The sequence below is a fragment of the Grampus griseus genome (genome assembly GCF_964374135.1).
Source record: "Grampus griseus genome assembly, chromosome: 13".
NCBI lineage: Eukaryota > Metazoa > Chordata > Mammalia > Artiodactyla > Delphinidae > Grampus > Grampus griseus.
In genome coordinates, this window is record NC_139007.1 from 11,287,329 (window position 1) to 11,302,759 (window position 15,431).

The window sequence follows — 15,431 nt, forward strand, 5'->3', positions numbered from 1 at the left end:
TACTTAAGAGTTTTTCTCTTTTTAAAAAGATTTATGAGGGCTTCCCTGGCGGCGCAGTGGTTGAGAATCTGTCTGCCAATGCAGGGGACACAGAGGTTCAAGCCCTGGTCCGGGAAGATCCCACATGCCACGGAGCAACTAGGCCCGTGAGCCACAACTACTGAGACTGCGCGTCTGGAGCCTGTGCTCCGCAACGAGAGGCCGCGACAGTGAGAGGCCCGTGCACCACGATGAAGAGTGGCCCCCGCTCGCCGCAACTAGAGAAAGCCCTCGCACAGAAACGAAGACCCAACACAGCGAAAAATAAATAATAAATAAATAATAAATAAAGATTTATGAGTAGCTGTGTTTTAAAGGTACTGAATCTTACGCGGGCATTCACAGTGTTGGACTATAGAGCAGATGGTTATTTCAAATGGTAACTTTGTTCTACAATAAACTGTTAGTTTGGGGAAAACGGTGGAGAACCCTCTCACACCTTCTGCGGTGGTCTCCTCTCCAGCTAAGGGTGTACTGAAGCCATCCTCGTATTCCGCGGTCACGTTGACCAGGTACAGGGTCTCTGGCTTCAAGTTGCTGAGAACGACACTGGTGCTCGAGGCTGGTTCCACCACTGTCACCTCACCATCCCCAGTAGCCTCCTTGTAGGTGATGTGGTATGAAAAAACATTTTCTCCAGAAGGAGACCAACTGGTTTTCAAACTGTAGGAAGTCACCTCAGAAAAACTAAGGTCCTTTGGAGGCACATAAGCTGTTAAGGAAAAAAAAAAAAGGACATAGTTAAAAGTTTTAAATCTATAAAGCAAAAATGGACCTAATGACTACACACTTTTGCAAATTGCTTACACTCATGTGGGAGAGTGGTCATTGAGACCAATGCACTGAGTAACGTTGCACACAAGACCACTGAGAGAAAGCATCTCACTCACAGCCCCACAAAGAGGTCCTGATCATTTGTCTTGACCATTCATAATACTAAGTTATGTGTTTAAATAACCAGTTAAGACTGAATTAGAGTTTTGAGCTTCCTAAGACAAAGCACTAATGGAATGGTCCTGCCCACAATTGGAATACTTAAAACAGTAACAGACCTAAAATGAACCATCAAAATGTTCCCATTCATCCCAGGCAATCAGATATTAACCTTTGGTGGTAGACAGATATTTCAAAGTAATAATTTAAAATTTTTTCCTAACAAAAGAATATTTATTAAACTAAATCATAGGAAGGCACAATGTTGAAGGCACACTCACTGTCCTTAGGGGACATACAATCAAATTGGAGAGACAAGAGAGTGTAAAGTTATTAACAAAAGAAAGTAGTATATTTGAATGCCAAATGACTATAAGTGATAAGTGTTATAGCCCTAGAACAATTAAGAAGCTTGATGAAAGAGATGGGACTTTTAATCGAATGTTGAAAAACAGAATTTGGACAAATGAAGAAAAAAGGATAGGGAATTCCAGATGTGAGGAAGGATGCCCAAAAAGTGGTCCAGGAAAGAGAATGCATAAGGAGGATTCAAAGATCCAGGACTATGTTCCAGTCACCTTTGATTCAAAGCAACTAGCTCAGCATCTAACACATGGTAGACACTCAATTCGTGGTTATTGAACTGGATGCAATAAATGGGTTTAATAAAGCTGGTTCCCCGCCCTGACTGAGGATCTAAGATCAAAAACAGCTCATGACTCTTAGGATAAACAGCTTTTTCACTGATAGTTACCTGACCCACACCCAGGAGAAAGTCATATCTCAGAGCTAAATGAGTTAAGTTCAGTAGTTTTCAATAACATAGGAAGGTTACTTTTTCCTATAGATAAAAATAATTGACAAAGCCTATTATCCACAATTTTAGAAGCACAAATGCTGTGTTCATGAAGAGATAACTTTTACTTTACAAAGCCTACTGACCTTTTTTCTTTATAGCTGCCAATTCTTGCTCAATTCTAAGACAGATAGACTGTGTGAGTTCAAAAGATATCCTCTGAAAAGCATCAAAATCTTCCACTGTGAACACATGGGTCTCAGCAGGAGGAGAGGCAATGGCTTCTAATTCTGAGCGAACAGCATCCTTCACACCAACTGCAAAGATTTCAACATCTGAATTCCTTAGCTTTATAGCTGGGTCTCTGAAAGCATCGGAAGATTTTCCATCCGTGATAAGAATCATGACCTTTGGGACGTCGCTTCTTGAACCCTTGCTCGGCACAAATATTTTCTCTCTAACGTAAGTCATTGCTTTCCCAGTGTTGGTGGATCCTCCTCTGTAGGGGAAGGTGTTTATTGCTTCGATTATATCTTCAACTTTGGTGAATTTTTTCAATGTGAACTCAGTATGAGGATCCCGGCTGTACTGGACAAGACTTATCTGTACCCTATTTGGTGAAATCTCAAAACTTTTGACGAGAACTTCCAAAAAGGCTCTAACTTTAACAAAGTTTGCAATCCCAATGCTATAGGAGCCATCAACCAAAAACACAATATCGGCTTTTATATCCACACCACGTGAGCATTCTGTAAAAAGAAAGAAAGCCCATTAAAGTTCAACAAATCCAAATTAATCAATAAAATATAGATACAGCTGTCCCTCTGTATCCTTGGGGGATTGGTTCCAGGACCTCCTTCCCTACACCAAACTCCAGGGATGCTCAGGTCCATTCTATAAAATGGCATAGGGAAGTAAGCCCTCCAGATCCGCGGATTCCGCATCTGCAGATTCAACCAACGTCAGACCACACAGTGGTTGAATCTGTGGATACGGAACCTCAGATATGGAAGGCCTATGGTATCTGCTTTTCTTAGTAAGCAGCCTTCTTTAAAAGAAAACTATTGCAAACATTTTGTTTAAAAGTAAACCTGAACCAGCATACTATTAAATGGACCTTCAGGTATTCCAGACTCAGTGATACACCCATTAACTCACCCACTTGAATTTTCATTGGCTGAGTCTTCTCCATTATTGAAACCGGTTCACTGGATGTCAGTCCCTTCATGGCCGAAACGCTGATCTGGTATTCTGTGTCTGCTGAGAGGTCACGAACATTGAGTGTGGTCGTCTGAGGACCCACACTCAGAGCATGCTGTCGGCTTCCTGCGGTCATGGGTGTAAGGAGAACTTTATAGCCAGTCACTGGGCTAGGAGATGGATTCCAACTTAGCTTAACGTATTTTGATGAGACTTCCGTGGCAATCAAATTTGAAGGAGGTTCAACAACTACAAAATAATGAGCAGAAGAGTGATTTAAAACAGTGAGATGCAACCCTGTTAACGAGGTCTTCATGTTTGCACCTCAATTTTCCTTATTCGAATTAATCATGAATGCATCAGGAAAAGTTCCCCAATCCCAGTCCCCCACTTCCACCTGTACCCATCAAACCAAAAGAGACTCAGTGCCTGAATTTTAATCAGAGAGATGAGAAGTTTAGGGAAAAAGAAGTCCTTGGAGAAATTAATAATAGGACATCTGATGCCTAATTCATTCTCTGGGACCAAGATTTTCCATTCTGGTTTTGGTATTACACTCATTGCCTTTATTCAGGTACCAAAGGAAGCACTTGATGAGTATTTGTTAAATCAATGACTTACTCAATGCTTTAGAAAGTTTTTCTCTCTTAATAGTAATATAAGCATAATAATGTAACATTTAAGATACTTTATAATATGCCAAGAAAGATAAAGAATTCAGCAGTTCTTAAATGACAGGCTCTTATCATCTTAAGCAATTGTATTTCCACTTATTCAAGATAAGAAAAAAAGTTCAGCTATGTTCATAATGCCACCAAACAGGGGTGAAACAATGGTTTACAACATGCATATTGACAAGCAAATACTGGTCATCTAAAACTGTTCTATCCTTACTCAGTGTAGAACAGAGTCGTGTATTGGGCTGGCCAAAAAGTTCGTTCGGGATTTTCCGTTAAGATGTTCCGAACGAACTTTTCAGCCAATCCAACACTTAGCAGATAACAAAGTATTTTAAGCTATTTCAGACCAAATCTTCCAAGTTTTAGACTTGCCAGTGGAATCAGTTTCCCAGAAGATATAGTTCTAAGTTTTTATAAGTCAGGCCGCAACAGTGGATGATAAAATATGTACAAGGTTACCCACTGTCCTCTCAAAAAGGCAATCGGATGTAGTCCATAAAAATGACGCATAAGGAAGTGAGAAGCAGTGGGAGGAAAGCAATGGATGTGCCAACTGGAAGTTTAGGCAAAGCTCTGGATTGATGCGGAGACAGTGCTGGGGAGCGGAAGTCTCAGGCGATCGCCAGCAACAGAGAGAAGAGGCCCCAAAATGGACTGCAACGCAGCCCACACCCCTTCCAGGGAGAGTTCAAACGGGGGCAGAACCAAACTTTGGCCTAACCTCGCACACACACCCTAGTCAATGTGAAACACGTGAATATTTTAAAAGACTGAGTAAAGAGAGGTTGACCCGGGGAAAGATGGGCGGGGGTGGATTTTGTAATAAAGCAGAGCAAACAATCAGACATTAGGCAGTAAAACAAAGAAAGAGATTCAGTCCATGAAATAATAATAACATTGCCAAAATACTTGGGGTTTGTAGATTAAGGAGTTTATATGATTGAAGATGTAGCTCTTTAGAACTTATCTTTAATCAGTTGCGAATTCTTAGGCTAAGAGGCGAACAATTATGGAAACTGTGACTTTTTAATACTCCAAAGGATGCTTATGAAATGTCTTTTCTCTCTCCCATGTACTTAAAAGCAATGACTGATAAAATGGAAGCATTTTCCAAATGTGGGAGGATCAAACTGACTGATCTTTGAAATATTCTTAAGAGCCCTGAAAACACTCTGCAGAGTATGGTGACGGAAACTCTTTTCCTCCGCCATTTCATAGAACCAGAATGCTAAACTAAATGTCCCTCTGCCTGTGAAGCCGTAACTGCTCTCAAGCAATGGAATAGGGGGACACATGGGAACGCCCAACAATTCACTCACCTTCTTCTCCACTGACCAATTCCCCGAGCTGGTCGTCCACACCTGAGCACACCTGGGAGATGATCTCGTTCTGGATGTCCACAATCGCGTCGAAGTTGGCCACGTTGAAAACGTGATTTAGGGAAGGTGTGGAGGCGATTTGTTTGAGTTCTTTTGCATCTGCGGCTTTAATGCCTTAAAAAAAAAAGAAGGACAAGGATGTGGGAAGGGAAGTGTGGGAAGTAAAGACATTTTCAAGTCCTATTCAGTCATAAACTGGAATTGTTTTGCGTCCTAATGAATGTGCAACTGTTGAAATGACAAAAGCATTTTCCCATTTCACGTAACATGGCCAAAGAGGCAAAAGCCTGGTTGGTAAAACAGAGTGGGCTCTCATGCCAACTGTGCCATCGTTTGTCCCTGCCATCTGTAAAGATAATACTTTGTACTTCCAGAGTCCTGAATGAGCTGGAACCCTCTGAATTCTTCAAGTGTTACATAAGAGAGGAAACATAAAAAACACTTAATGATAATAGGAGGAGGATCTTTATTAGAATCATTGGCCCAGCATTCTTTGACAAGCAGAGTGTTGACAAAGAATGTGAATACCGCCTTACTTAATGCATATGCTAAAGGAGTTACGTGAGAGAAATAGATAAGCAGAACTTTTACTCGAAAATGATTTGGATTAACACTACACTATCAAATGCAGTAAAAACTGCTTTCCTTCCTTGAGAAAGAATCCTTCCTTGAGGAATCAACCCTTCATCTTCCTGGCCATTAAGTATTAAAGTAGTTCTAAAATGAAAATACTGAACCAAACTTGACCTACCCAAAGAGAACACTTCAACCCCAATACTGCGAAGCTCTCTTGCTGGAATTTCCACTTCGTCCTGGGATTTGCCATCGGTAATAATAATTGCCACTTTGGGAAAGCCAACTCTTGATCCAGCAGATTCCGTGAAAGTATTTTTAATTAAGTAATCAATGGCTTCCCCTGAAATGAAAAAGAAATATGTTCAGTTCCACGTGACACAATTTTACCAAAATCCAAAGCTATGGGATTAATTATTTAACATATGATAATTTGGGCAATGCGTCATTTCTTTCCCAAATAGATACTTCATTTATCTTAAACAATACCACAATTTGTAAAAACATACCTGTCATCGTGTTGCCACCTTTGTATGGGATTTTTTTTATTGCGGTAAGTAGCTCATCCCGTTGGTAGTACTGATTTAAGTTAAATTCCGTCCTGGTGTCAGAGCTGTACTGAACAACTCCAACCCTTGTCTTCTCTTCCCCAACGTCAAAAGCAGACACAAGAGCAGCAATGAAGTCTAAAATGTACTTGAAATTATTTCTTCCCACACTCCATGAGCCATCCACAAGGAACACTAGATCAGTCCAGGCACTGACAGAGCATTCTGAAATGCATGTGATATATTTTTTAAATGACACACTAATAAATCCATCTAGCACTAAGGAATACAAACTAACGTGGCAAAAAGGCTGTCAACTCAAAGACAACAAACCCCATAGGCTAAAAGGAACATCTACTGGGAAACAGCATTTTGTTCATTCGAACTTTTCACATTGTTCTTTACCCACAACTGACATGCACAAAAGAATGTAAGACTTTATTGGCACACATAGAAGCATTTTCAGTATGCATTTCTGCAACTATACGTCTTTAAACTGTTGTATAAGACACTGTGCAAGACTAGATACATATATGACCCATTCTCCAAGAGCCTGTGACCCAAGTATCGTTGCTATTGATTTGTCTATTTTTATAACTATATCCTCACTCTTTTCTCCAAGTAAAAACTATATAAAATATCTAGGAGACATACAAAAGAAATGTAAGCAAAGTGTTTTCATTCTTGGTATTCTGAGATCAATAAAGACAAAACAATTGCTGTACCATTTAAGCAAATGCGGTAGGGGTGAAGAAAAGAGCACATCTTTTTAACAATTCTCCTGCATTTTACGATATAATTGTCTAACGTTTGCAGCTCGCTAGTCTAGAGGGTTAATGGAGTCTTAACAGAAGTACCAACAAGCATAAATGTGATGCAAAATCGCCATAATATCTTGTCCTAATTATCAATGTATTTTAAATTGACAATTAAAACCTTCTTGTACTAAACAAAACGGGGGAAAACATTTTCATTCAAAAGTAAAAATATATGTAGTACCCTTAAATCACTAACAATGCAACAATTGGCCTTTATAACCAAACATATTTTTCCCTCTCTCTGTGGTCAGGTGGGGAGGGGGGAACACGTTGGTTTTTATGAAAATCTGTATTCATAAGGCAAAGCTGAGTGAATTTTCTGAAGATATTTTTGTCCCTGCAGTCAGTTGGTAGATAATAAGAGAAGTACTTGGCTAGGAAGAGGAGGAAAGGTCCTGGGAAATTTGCAAGCCAATACAAGTTGCATGCCTAAATAATTTTTGCCTACTATTTAATGGGCCAATTTAAGCCTACTGAAAGTCAGTATTTAGAATAATGCTTTGATTTAGAATAAATATAGATGATTCAGGGAAAATATTTGCATTGTAACTGCATACTATAAACTTCGCTTCAGATGATTAGACATCAAAAAGAATTATAAACAGTGACCTGGCGGGAAAAATTCAGGATAAAGGGAACTTCATGTTCACAATCTTTTTATTGTTATCCTGAGTCATAAATCCAATTTACAAGGTGGCAAAATTAGAAGTCCAAGAAACCCTTCAGGGATCCATCCCAGCAAGTCACACAGAGCAGTGTAAGACCAAAAGGGGCTAGAAGCCACAAAACCAGACACTAAAATTGCTTTCATTTGATTACAAATGCATCAACTTATCAGGGACGTCTTACAGAGACTCCGGAAACGGTTACAACTGCACCAACTAAGCCCATGTAAACACCCTAGAAATAAGCAAAACATATACAGAGACATAGAAATACATTTTCATGGCAATGGAATTGCTGAAAACACTGTGAGGGCATCTCCCTTGTGGTCCAGCCCTATAGCTCTCATGCATCCCTGAGCTACCACCTATTTCTATCGTTTGTCTTTGAGAAAGGAGTTAAGTCCAGTGATGAGCTTTGTTTTTCACCTACTGCCAAAATCCTGCAGGGGGATTTGGACACACACACATTTAAAACAGTCCCAGTCAAAAGAATATTTAGTACATAGAATGAATGGTTAGAAAGTCAGAACGTAGGTGTTACAACCACTTAGTCATACATTACTATTACGTTGCCTGTACTTCCTGTAGGTAAAGCTTACAGAAATTAATATAGGAGTGAGATGAAACTATGGACCTAGTTGGAACATCTCCTTTAGATTACATTTATAAGTTCTGCAAAGCCAAGCACAAATATTAAGGGAAATGCTTACTTTGTATCTCTGTTTTTCCAGGTTTCTTCTCCCCTGGCTTTATCGGGCCACCTGTTTGAACTGAATCAAAACTTGATTATTACAAAAAGAAATGGACCCATACAACTACTTCCTAAGAAGAAAATAAGTACGTTGTCTTTCAAATGTATGGTCCATTCCCAGCTGGTCAGAGAATACAGCCAAATAAGCATTCCCTTGCAAATATCATTATTTTTAGGGAGATTTTAGATACATTTCAAAATGGATATTAACATTGTTGTCGGGCAAAGCCTAATGTTTTTAACAGTTTTCATTCATAATATTCCCGCTGTTTCCAGAGACCAGGATTATAAATCAGGAATGAATTATTCACAGCTACTAACATCTAGGATCATTGAAAGAATAGTTAATATGGATATAAATTAACTCTGCATAACAACAACTTAAATTTGAAAGCTGGAGAAATCTTCTGCAAAACATAAGGTATAAAAGTACTTTAGATGTGTGCTTACTTGTTAATTGGCCTATAACTGGTACACTTTCTTCTACTTCATCATATGAAGTGATTGTCACCACATACTCTATTTCAGGTATGAGCTCTGTTAATAAAGTTTCAGTGGTACTAGCTGCAAGGGTAAATTCCCTAGTGGGCCCATCTGAAAATATAGAAAGAAAAACATCAGTGCAACAAAACTTTTTTCACATATAACATAACATATACTCAAAATCTGAAAATTCAAAATACACATTTTTTTTTAGAATACCCAAACATTATTTTTTACTGCCTTCCAAAACAAACATTTTGAATTCTAGAAATTCAATAAATGGACTGGCATTGCCTTTACTTGTTACAATCATATTCCATATTTGTTTGTGGACTCAAGTATTCCTCTAGATTAAAGATATACCAGAATATCAAACAAAAATCTCTCATTATTTTTGAATATTAATGGTAGACAACACATTTTTTTATAAATTAGAGATAAAGCAGAAAATAATTTAATTTTAAATGATGCATTGGAGGAGAGCACTGAAAGAAAAAGAAGGGTTGAAAATCAACTCAAAGACAACAAACCCCATAGGCAAAAAGGAACATCTACTGGGAAACAGCATCCTCTTCTACAGAAGTGCATCCTCCGTACTCCAGCGGGGGATGGGAGCATACGCTAATGGGTAACCATGGTCCTCTGAATTGACTTAACTAGGTATCAAACATTTCAAGGTACAATGTACTGAGCGTTTCCTTATATACTGACAATTATGTACTTCCTTCTAGATTATGATAATGCTCAATTCAATCAGGAAACACAGTAGTTCCTAGGGACTAAGTGACTTTTAAAATTCTTATATTAAATTTTCATCAAAACATAAATAATCGAAAAAGGTAACGAATGTAAAAGAACCCTGAGAAATGCTCCAGGTTTACATGTGGAGCATTGCAGAACCCACCAGGGCCCCCATGGGAAAACAAGACACCAGGGCTCTGCTAGGTTTTTAAGGTATAGGAGTCAGTCATTGCCAACATCTGGAAACCAGATGAACTCTTTTTCAACTGTTTTTCTGCTTTGGAATAAATGAAATAGTTAACGGCAAATATATCTGGGAAGAAAATATTCAAGGAATAAAAAGTAAATTCTTGATCGCTTTTTAAGTTCTCGGATCATATGGGAGAAAAATACAGCTTCCCAATTTCCTGATAAACCAGGATTTAAAATCAGTGGTATTTTTTAAAGGCCACAAGTATGTAAACACGGCTCTGGTGCTAAGTCATGTTGACATCATCTATCGCTTCTGTCAGCCAATACAGACCTCTTCCTACCACTTGGCCAGTGCTAGTAAAACTGGTTATTTTCCCATTCCACGTTAGAAATAAAAGTTAATCAACAGAGATGGGTTCTCCACACTTGGGCAACATCACGAATACTAAAGAAAACTTTTGAGAACAAGCAAAACAAGTTTTCTTCTTTCAAAGACTCTTAGCCTTAGGATCTACAGAATCTATCTAGTAAATCGTTGTCTTCCATCATGGCAGCTCACCACCATCCCAGAATCTGTGTCCTGGGTACTGAAGTGTGCAGGACACTGGGCAAGATGTAATAACTCACTTCATCACTTGTCACTTGAAGTGTTGGACAGATTAAGTGATTCAAGAAGAATGTCAAGAAGTGATCATTCTATTTTATAAAAGCAAAGATTACCAGCAATATTCTGATGGGGGGGGCCGTCTACTTTTAGTAACAACAGCTTAGCACAGCAAACCAAGTTAATAAAGCTAACACTACAAGAATATAATAACGGGTCCTGGGCTGGAAATCTGGAGATCTGAGTCCACCAAATATCTTGCGACGTTAGGTGAACCCCTCAGGTTTTCTAAATCCTGGCTTCCTCATGATGAAATGGAAGGAGGGGAAAAGATCAGATTATATCACCTTTGATGTCTCTGTCCTAAAATCCCAACATGTCAAAACTTACCCGTTGTGGAGTCCACTGTTATTTTGAAACCCACAATTGGATCAGGTGGTCTTGCCCATGACATATGAACAGTATTTTCATCTATAATTTTAAAATTCAAGTCTGAAGGTGGGTCAACTGCAAGAGAGAGAGTTGATATCAGTTACATTTTCCAATGTCACAAAACGGTCAATTTAATTAATAAAGAATTGTGTTGAGCAAAGCTTACTAAAATTGTCTTTGCATAAATTTGTTTCCAACAAATATAAAAGATATCTTGTTGGACGAGAATAAAATTAAAAGCTGACAAGATGTGACAAAACATCAGAGAGTATACATATTACAGAAGACAGCACAAAACACTTTGGATTCTTGAGTTGCTCGGTCATCCAAGAATGGCCAGCAAAATCAAGCATAATAGAAACATATTTGGATACAAGTACATATACAGGTACAATGAAATCACATATAATAACCACATATGCAAACAATTCACATAACAATTAAGGAACTTTCGATACATGCTGAGTGCATTTTGAATAAGCATGCCAAATCACAACCTGCTTACAACCACAGAGGTTAAGTGAGAACACTGACATAATACATTTTTTCCATAATGTGGAAAAGGATCAATGATATTTTGGTTCATTCTCTGCATCATTGCCTTGTTATTAATTTTTGTTTGATAATTCTCAATCTGTGGCAGAGATGAAAAATGTATTGAAATAAAAAGGAGGAATCATGGGAAATTTAGCACTGTTATGTCTCACAAGGAAATATACATTTAAATGTATATTTGTATTCATATAGACCAATGTTCAAAAATAGTAATAAGGGGTGTCAATCAGTTATAAGTATATAAAGAGTGATATACAGATGTTTATAAAACTAACAAACATTCTGCCTGTTTACACCAATTTGCTGTATGTTTGCAAGGTGTAAACCAACACTGTTATTTTCCTTTGCAGCAGGTATACTCCATACTAGAAGTGGCATTTTAAATTAAAATGCCAGTATGGTCCTTTACAAAACAATGGTTAATTATGAAAAGACAACATCAATGTATATTTATGGACATTTATTTACAGAACTTAAAGAAAATAGTGAGGAAGGATCAGCCATCTGAAGACACGACTGCGCATAAATCTTGGAGAAGTCAACGACAGGAATAATTGAAAAGTACAGAAAGCAATAGTTTACATACAAAACTGTACAGCATCATGCATGTGTCAATGAAATGTTGACTTGTTTTTAGTTTCCCACAATGAATGAAAGCCTCCATGTACAATAGTCGTTACACAAAGACATTCCAGAAATATTTTATAATGATATTCTCTCTGCAGTGTTCATGCCTCATCATGCAGCATTGTACTGACTCACTGTCAGTGCATGGTCGATGCATTAAAAAGTATTACTCTTGAAGCAGGTCCACACAATAAGATGACTTTCCGCCATACTCTTCTTAAAGTGTTTCGGATTGAAAGTATTCCTGGTGAGTCAGAATTTTTGTCTCTCTTTTGAGAGATTACAGTCTCCTTTTAGGTTTTCCTAAAGGTCAATTGAACTATAGCAGTAGCTTTGAGACATGAGTCATAGAATTGAACTGGGGTTAGGTATTTATGTAATATTAATAGCACATTTTAATGGAAATTATACAAATTAAGCAAACGTTTGCTTTAATGAACTGCTGCTTCCAACTGTAGGAGATGGCTTTTTATTCTTATTGGATACGCTAGTAATGGAATGAATGTTATTTTCTTACTATCCATACACAGGCAGTGAGATTAGACTATTAATCTACATGCATAGTTTAATTACTCAACATTCTGCTGTCTGTAACCGTTTTGCGAGGTTTACTGGCAGTCATCACTTAGTATAACAAGCATGCAACAGATGTTAATAGGACAATAGGTATTAAGAATATCATTATAAAATATTGTTCCAGTAGCAATGGCTCAGGACAAATTTAATGCAAAGGCAGAGGCAACTGGCCTGAGCATGCTTTTAAAAAAAATCAGTACATGGAAAAACAGTACCACCAACCTTGCAAGGAAATTGACCTGAAGCAGCAGACATTAGGTTAAAGCTGCTGAGGGGCAGCAGCCGCCCACCTTGTTGATTTCCAAATGACCAGGATTCCAGAAAAACTGAAAAATTGACTGTTGGGAAAAGTCTTTAACATTTCAGAGGACTTTAAGGTGTTTATAGAAACTCAGATGTGGTACTTGGGGATCAAAAGTAGGAAAGAATGGTCGACCAGCTTGTGTACAACAGAGAGCCCTTTCCACTTCTCTTCTTGCCACTTTTATCTCTTGTAAAACCTTTTAGGCTTGCCATTCTGTTTATATATTTTGCTTGTTTGTCTCATGAAAAAAGATAATAAAGCAGGTGTGAGTGTGGACCCCTGTCAACTTGGATCAATGCGAAATGTATCTTCATTAACTTTGAAAATCTTTTATTTTATATAAAAATAATTCACAACTGCCCTTGCATTGTTACAAGCAGCGTCTAGGCAGATGCCAGAATATTTCTAGGATGAACTACCTACATAGGGATCATGACTGTAAAGACTCATAGTTGTGTAGGAGAAGAATCTGAACGAAGACAAAGAGAAGTAAAATCATAAATAAATAAGATAGCAATCATATATATTCATAAAACTGAATACTGATAGTGAAGAAACTAAAATTTTAAGTATTCATAACGCTAGCAGTTTAAGTTCATATTTATGAATAATGCTTTTTGTTATCAAAAAGCTATGCTATGAAAACTGCATTCTGCTGGTATCTTCCTTAGATAAATTGGCAGGATTTAGGACTTTTTAGGAATAATTATAGCTAGCACCTGCTGAGTGTCTCTTCTGTGACAGGCAGAGAGCTAGTCACTTTATATATTGTCTCCTTCTTTTCTTATGATCACCCAGAAGAGTGGCCTAATTATCCCTGATAAACGGGTGAGTCAGTGAAATTCGCAAGGGTTAACACAGCTAATAGGTAGGAAAACTTTGATCCCATAGTCTGACTCCAGAGCATACAGCTTCCTACCATATTTGCTTAAATGTAAAAAATAAGAAATATTTGAGTGAAAGATTAACTTTAGAAACCAATATTGATATGTATTTGCCTATTAAAATATACATAAGTATTTCTCTATAAAAAACCTTTATTTGATGCCTGGTCAACAATCAATATGTGCTATTCAGACATCTCCAATTCAGATACAGATAGAATTTGGTATATTAACTTTACAACTTGTTCAAGCAATTTTGAAACCAAAGTATCTACCTTGATATATAATTTTTTCACAAAACATTGTTTTTAATTATGGCACCCAAGAGGAAGACATAAAAGTTTACCCAGAGGTGGATGGATGGATGGATGGATGGATGGATGGATGGATAGATGGACGGACAGGTGGGAGGAGATTAGTCTAGTAAGATTTGGCAAGTGTATAAAATGTATTAAAGGTAAAGGAAAACTGAGAACACACTACTAAAATATCATCTTGATGAACTAGTAAGACCTTTAGTCTAATCTTTGTGATGGCAACACTGAGAAGGGTACTACCTTAATGGCAGAAACCTTGAGAAGTGCACAAAGTGTGGTTTTACTATATTCCGTATGCATTAGTTTAACTTTTCCTTCCAAAGCTAGTATAAATTTAATGATCTCTGCCATGATACAGATACTCATTTCGTCTGTGTTTATAAGATACCAAAAATAAGCAGTTGAAAAGTTAATATTTTAGACAAGTAATAAATTATTCTGTACAGATTACAAAATGCATCCTTTCATGAAACTGACTGGGTCGACCCGTTTTCAAGCAAGAAAGCAGCACAGTGTGGGCAAACTAGCACGAAACCAGGACTAGAAGACCTGGGTCTTGTCTATGCCTTGTCCCTAGGCAATCAGGTTAGTTGACTGAGTTATTCAGCTTCTCTGGTCCTCATTTTCTCATTTGGAAAATGAGAGGATTAGAATAGATGATCTATAAGTTCCCATCGAGTTTGAAATTTCTGTTAGAACATAAGTTAGACACAGGAGTATAGAAATATACATTAATTAGCCTCTTAACCTAGATGTAAGATAATTAAAGCTTAAGACTTCAACTCACTCATGAACTAAAAATATCCAATCGTTCATTATATATCATGAACTACAAATCAGACTTACTAAAATTACAACTCTATTTTTTTTACAAAACATATGTCCATCTCAAATTCTAGATTAACTAGAAAGGCGTCTAACTCTCAGGGAACACTGGCCATTAATCTTTAAATGCAAAGCGTTAAATTTTCTAAATGGCAATTTACATACTGTATGATACAGGAACCAAAAATAAGTTACACATTCTAGATCTTACAGAGCACTGGCCAGGTTATAACGTTAATAAAGTCTATGCTGTAGCTAAAAATTACAAATATTAAAAGCAAAAAAAAATCACTTTCACTCTTATTTCTATGGAACAAATACTGTATTATGAAAAACAAAGTTCCTTGTATAAGTAAGTAGAAGAAAACAACATGACAAAGGTGGTACCCCTATAAAAAAGGAGCAATGCAAAAAGTGAACGCCAAAACCTTTTAATTAAAGGTATTGAGCTTTCAACATATAAAAAAAAGTAAGTAGAAATTGACTGGAAAATAGTATGAATACAAGAG

The 15,431-nt window shown here is 37.4% G+C and overlaps 1 protein-coding gene across 4 annotated transcripts in view; it reads right to left on the reverse strand.

The window, feature by feature from the left end:
- The window catches only part of COL12A1 (collagen type XII alpha 1 chain), a 114,575-nt gene that overhangs the window by 92,866 nt on the left and 6,278 nt on the right, over nt 1–15,431 (reverse strand). For 3 of the 4 annotated variants that reach the window (XM_082668650.1, XM_082668649.1, XM_082668651.1), the window contains exons 3-11: nt 10,793–10,909; nt 8,833–8,976; nt 8,342–8,401; nt 6,110–6,373; nt 5,779–5,943; nt 4,968–5,141; nt 2,927–3,217; nt 1,915–2,517; nt 479–751 (exon numbers count right to left, since the gene is read on the reverse strand). The exons of the other annotated variant lie outside the window; for it this stretch is intronic. In XM_082668650.1, the coding sequence (XP_082524776.1) occupies nt 479–751; nt 1,915–2,517; nt 2,927–3,217; nt 4,968–5,141; nt 5,779–5,943; nt 6,110–6,373; nt 8,342–8,401; nt 8,833–8,976; nt 10,793–10,909 (2,091 nt within the window). The remainder of the gene's footprint in view (nt 1–478; nt 752–1,914; nt 2,518–2,926; nt 3,218–4,967; nt 5,142–5,778; nt 5,944–6,109; nt 6,374–8,341; nt 8,402–8,832; nt 8,977–10,792; nt 10,910–15,431) is intronic. 4 annotated transcript variants of the gene reach the window in all.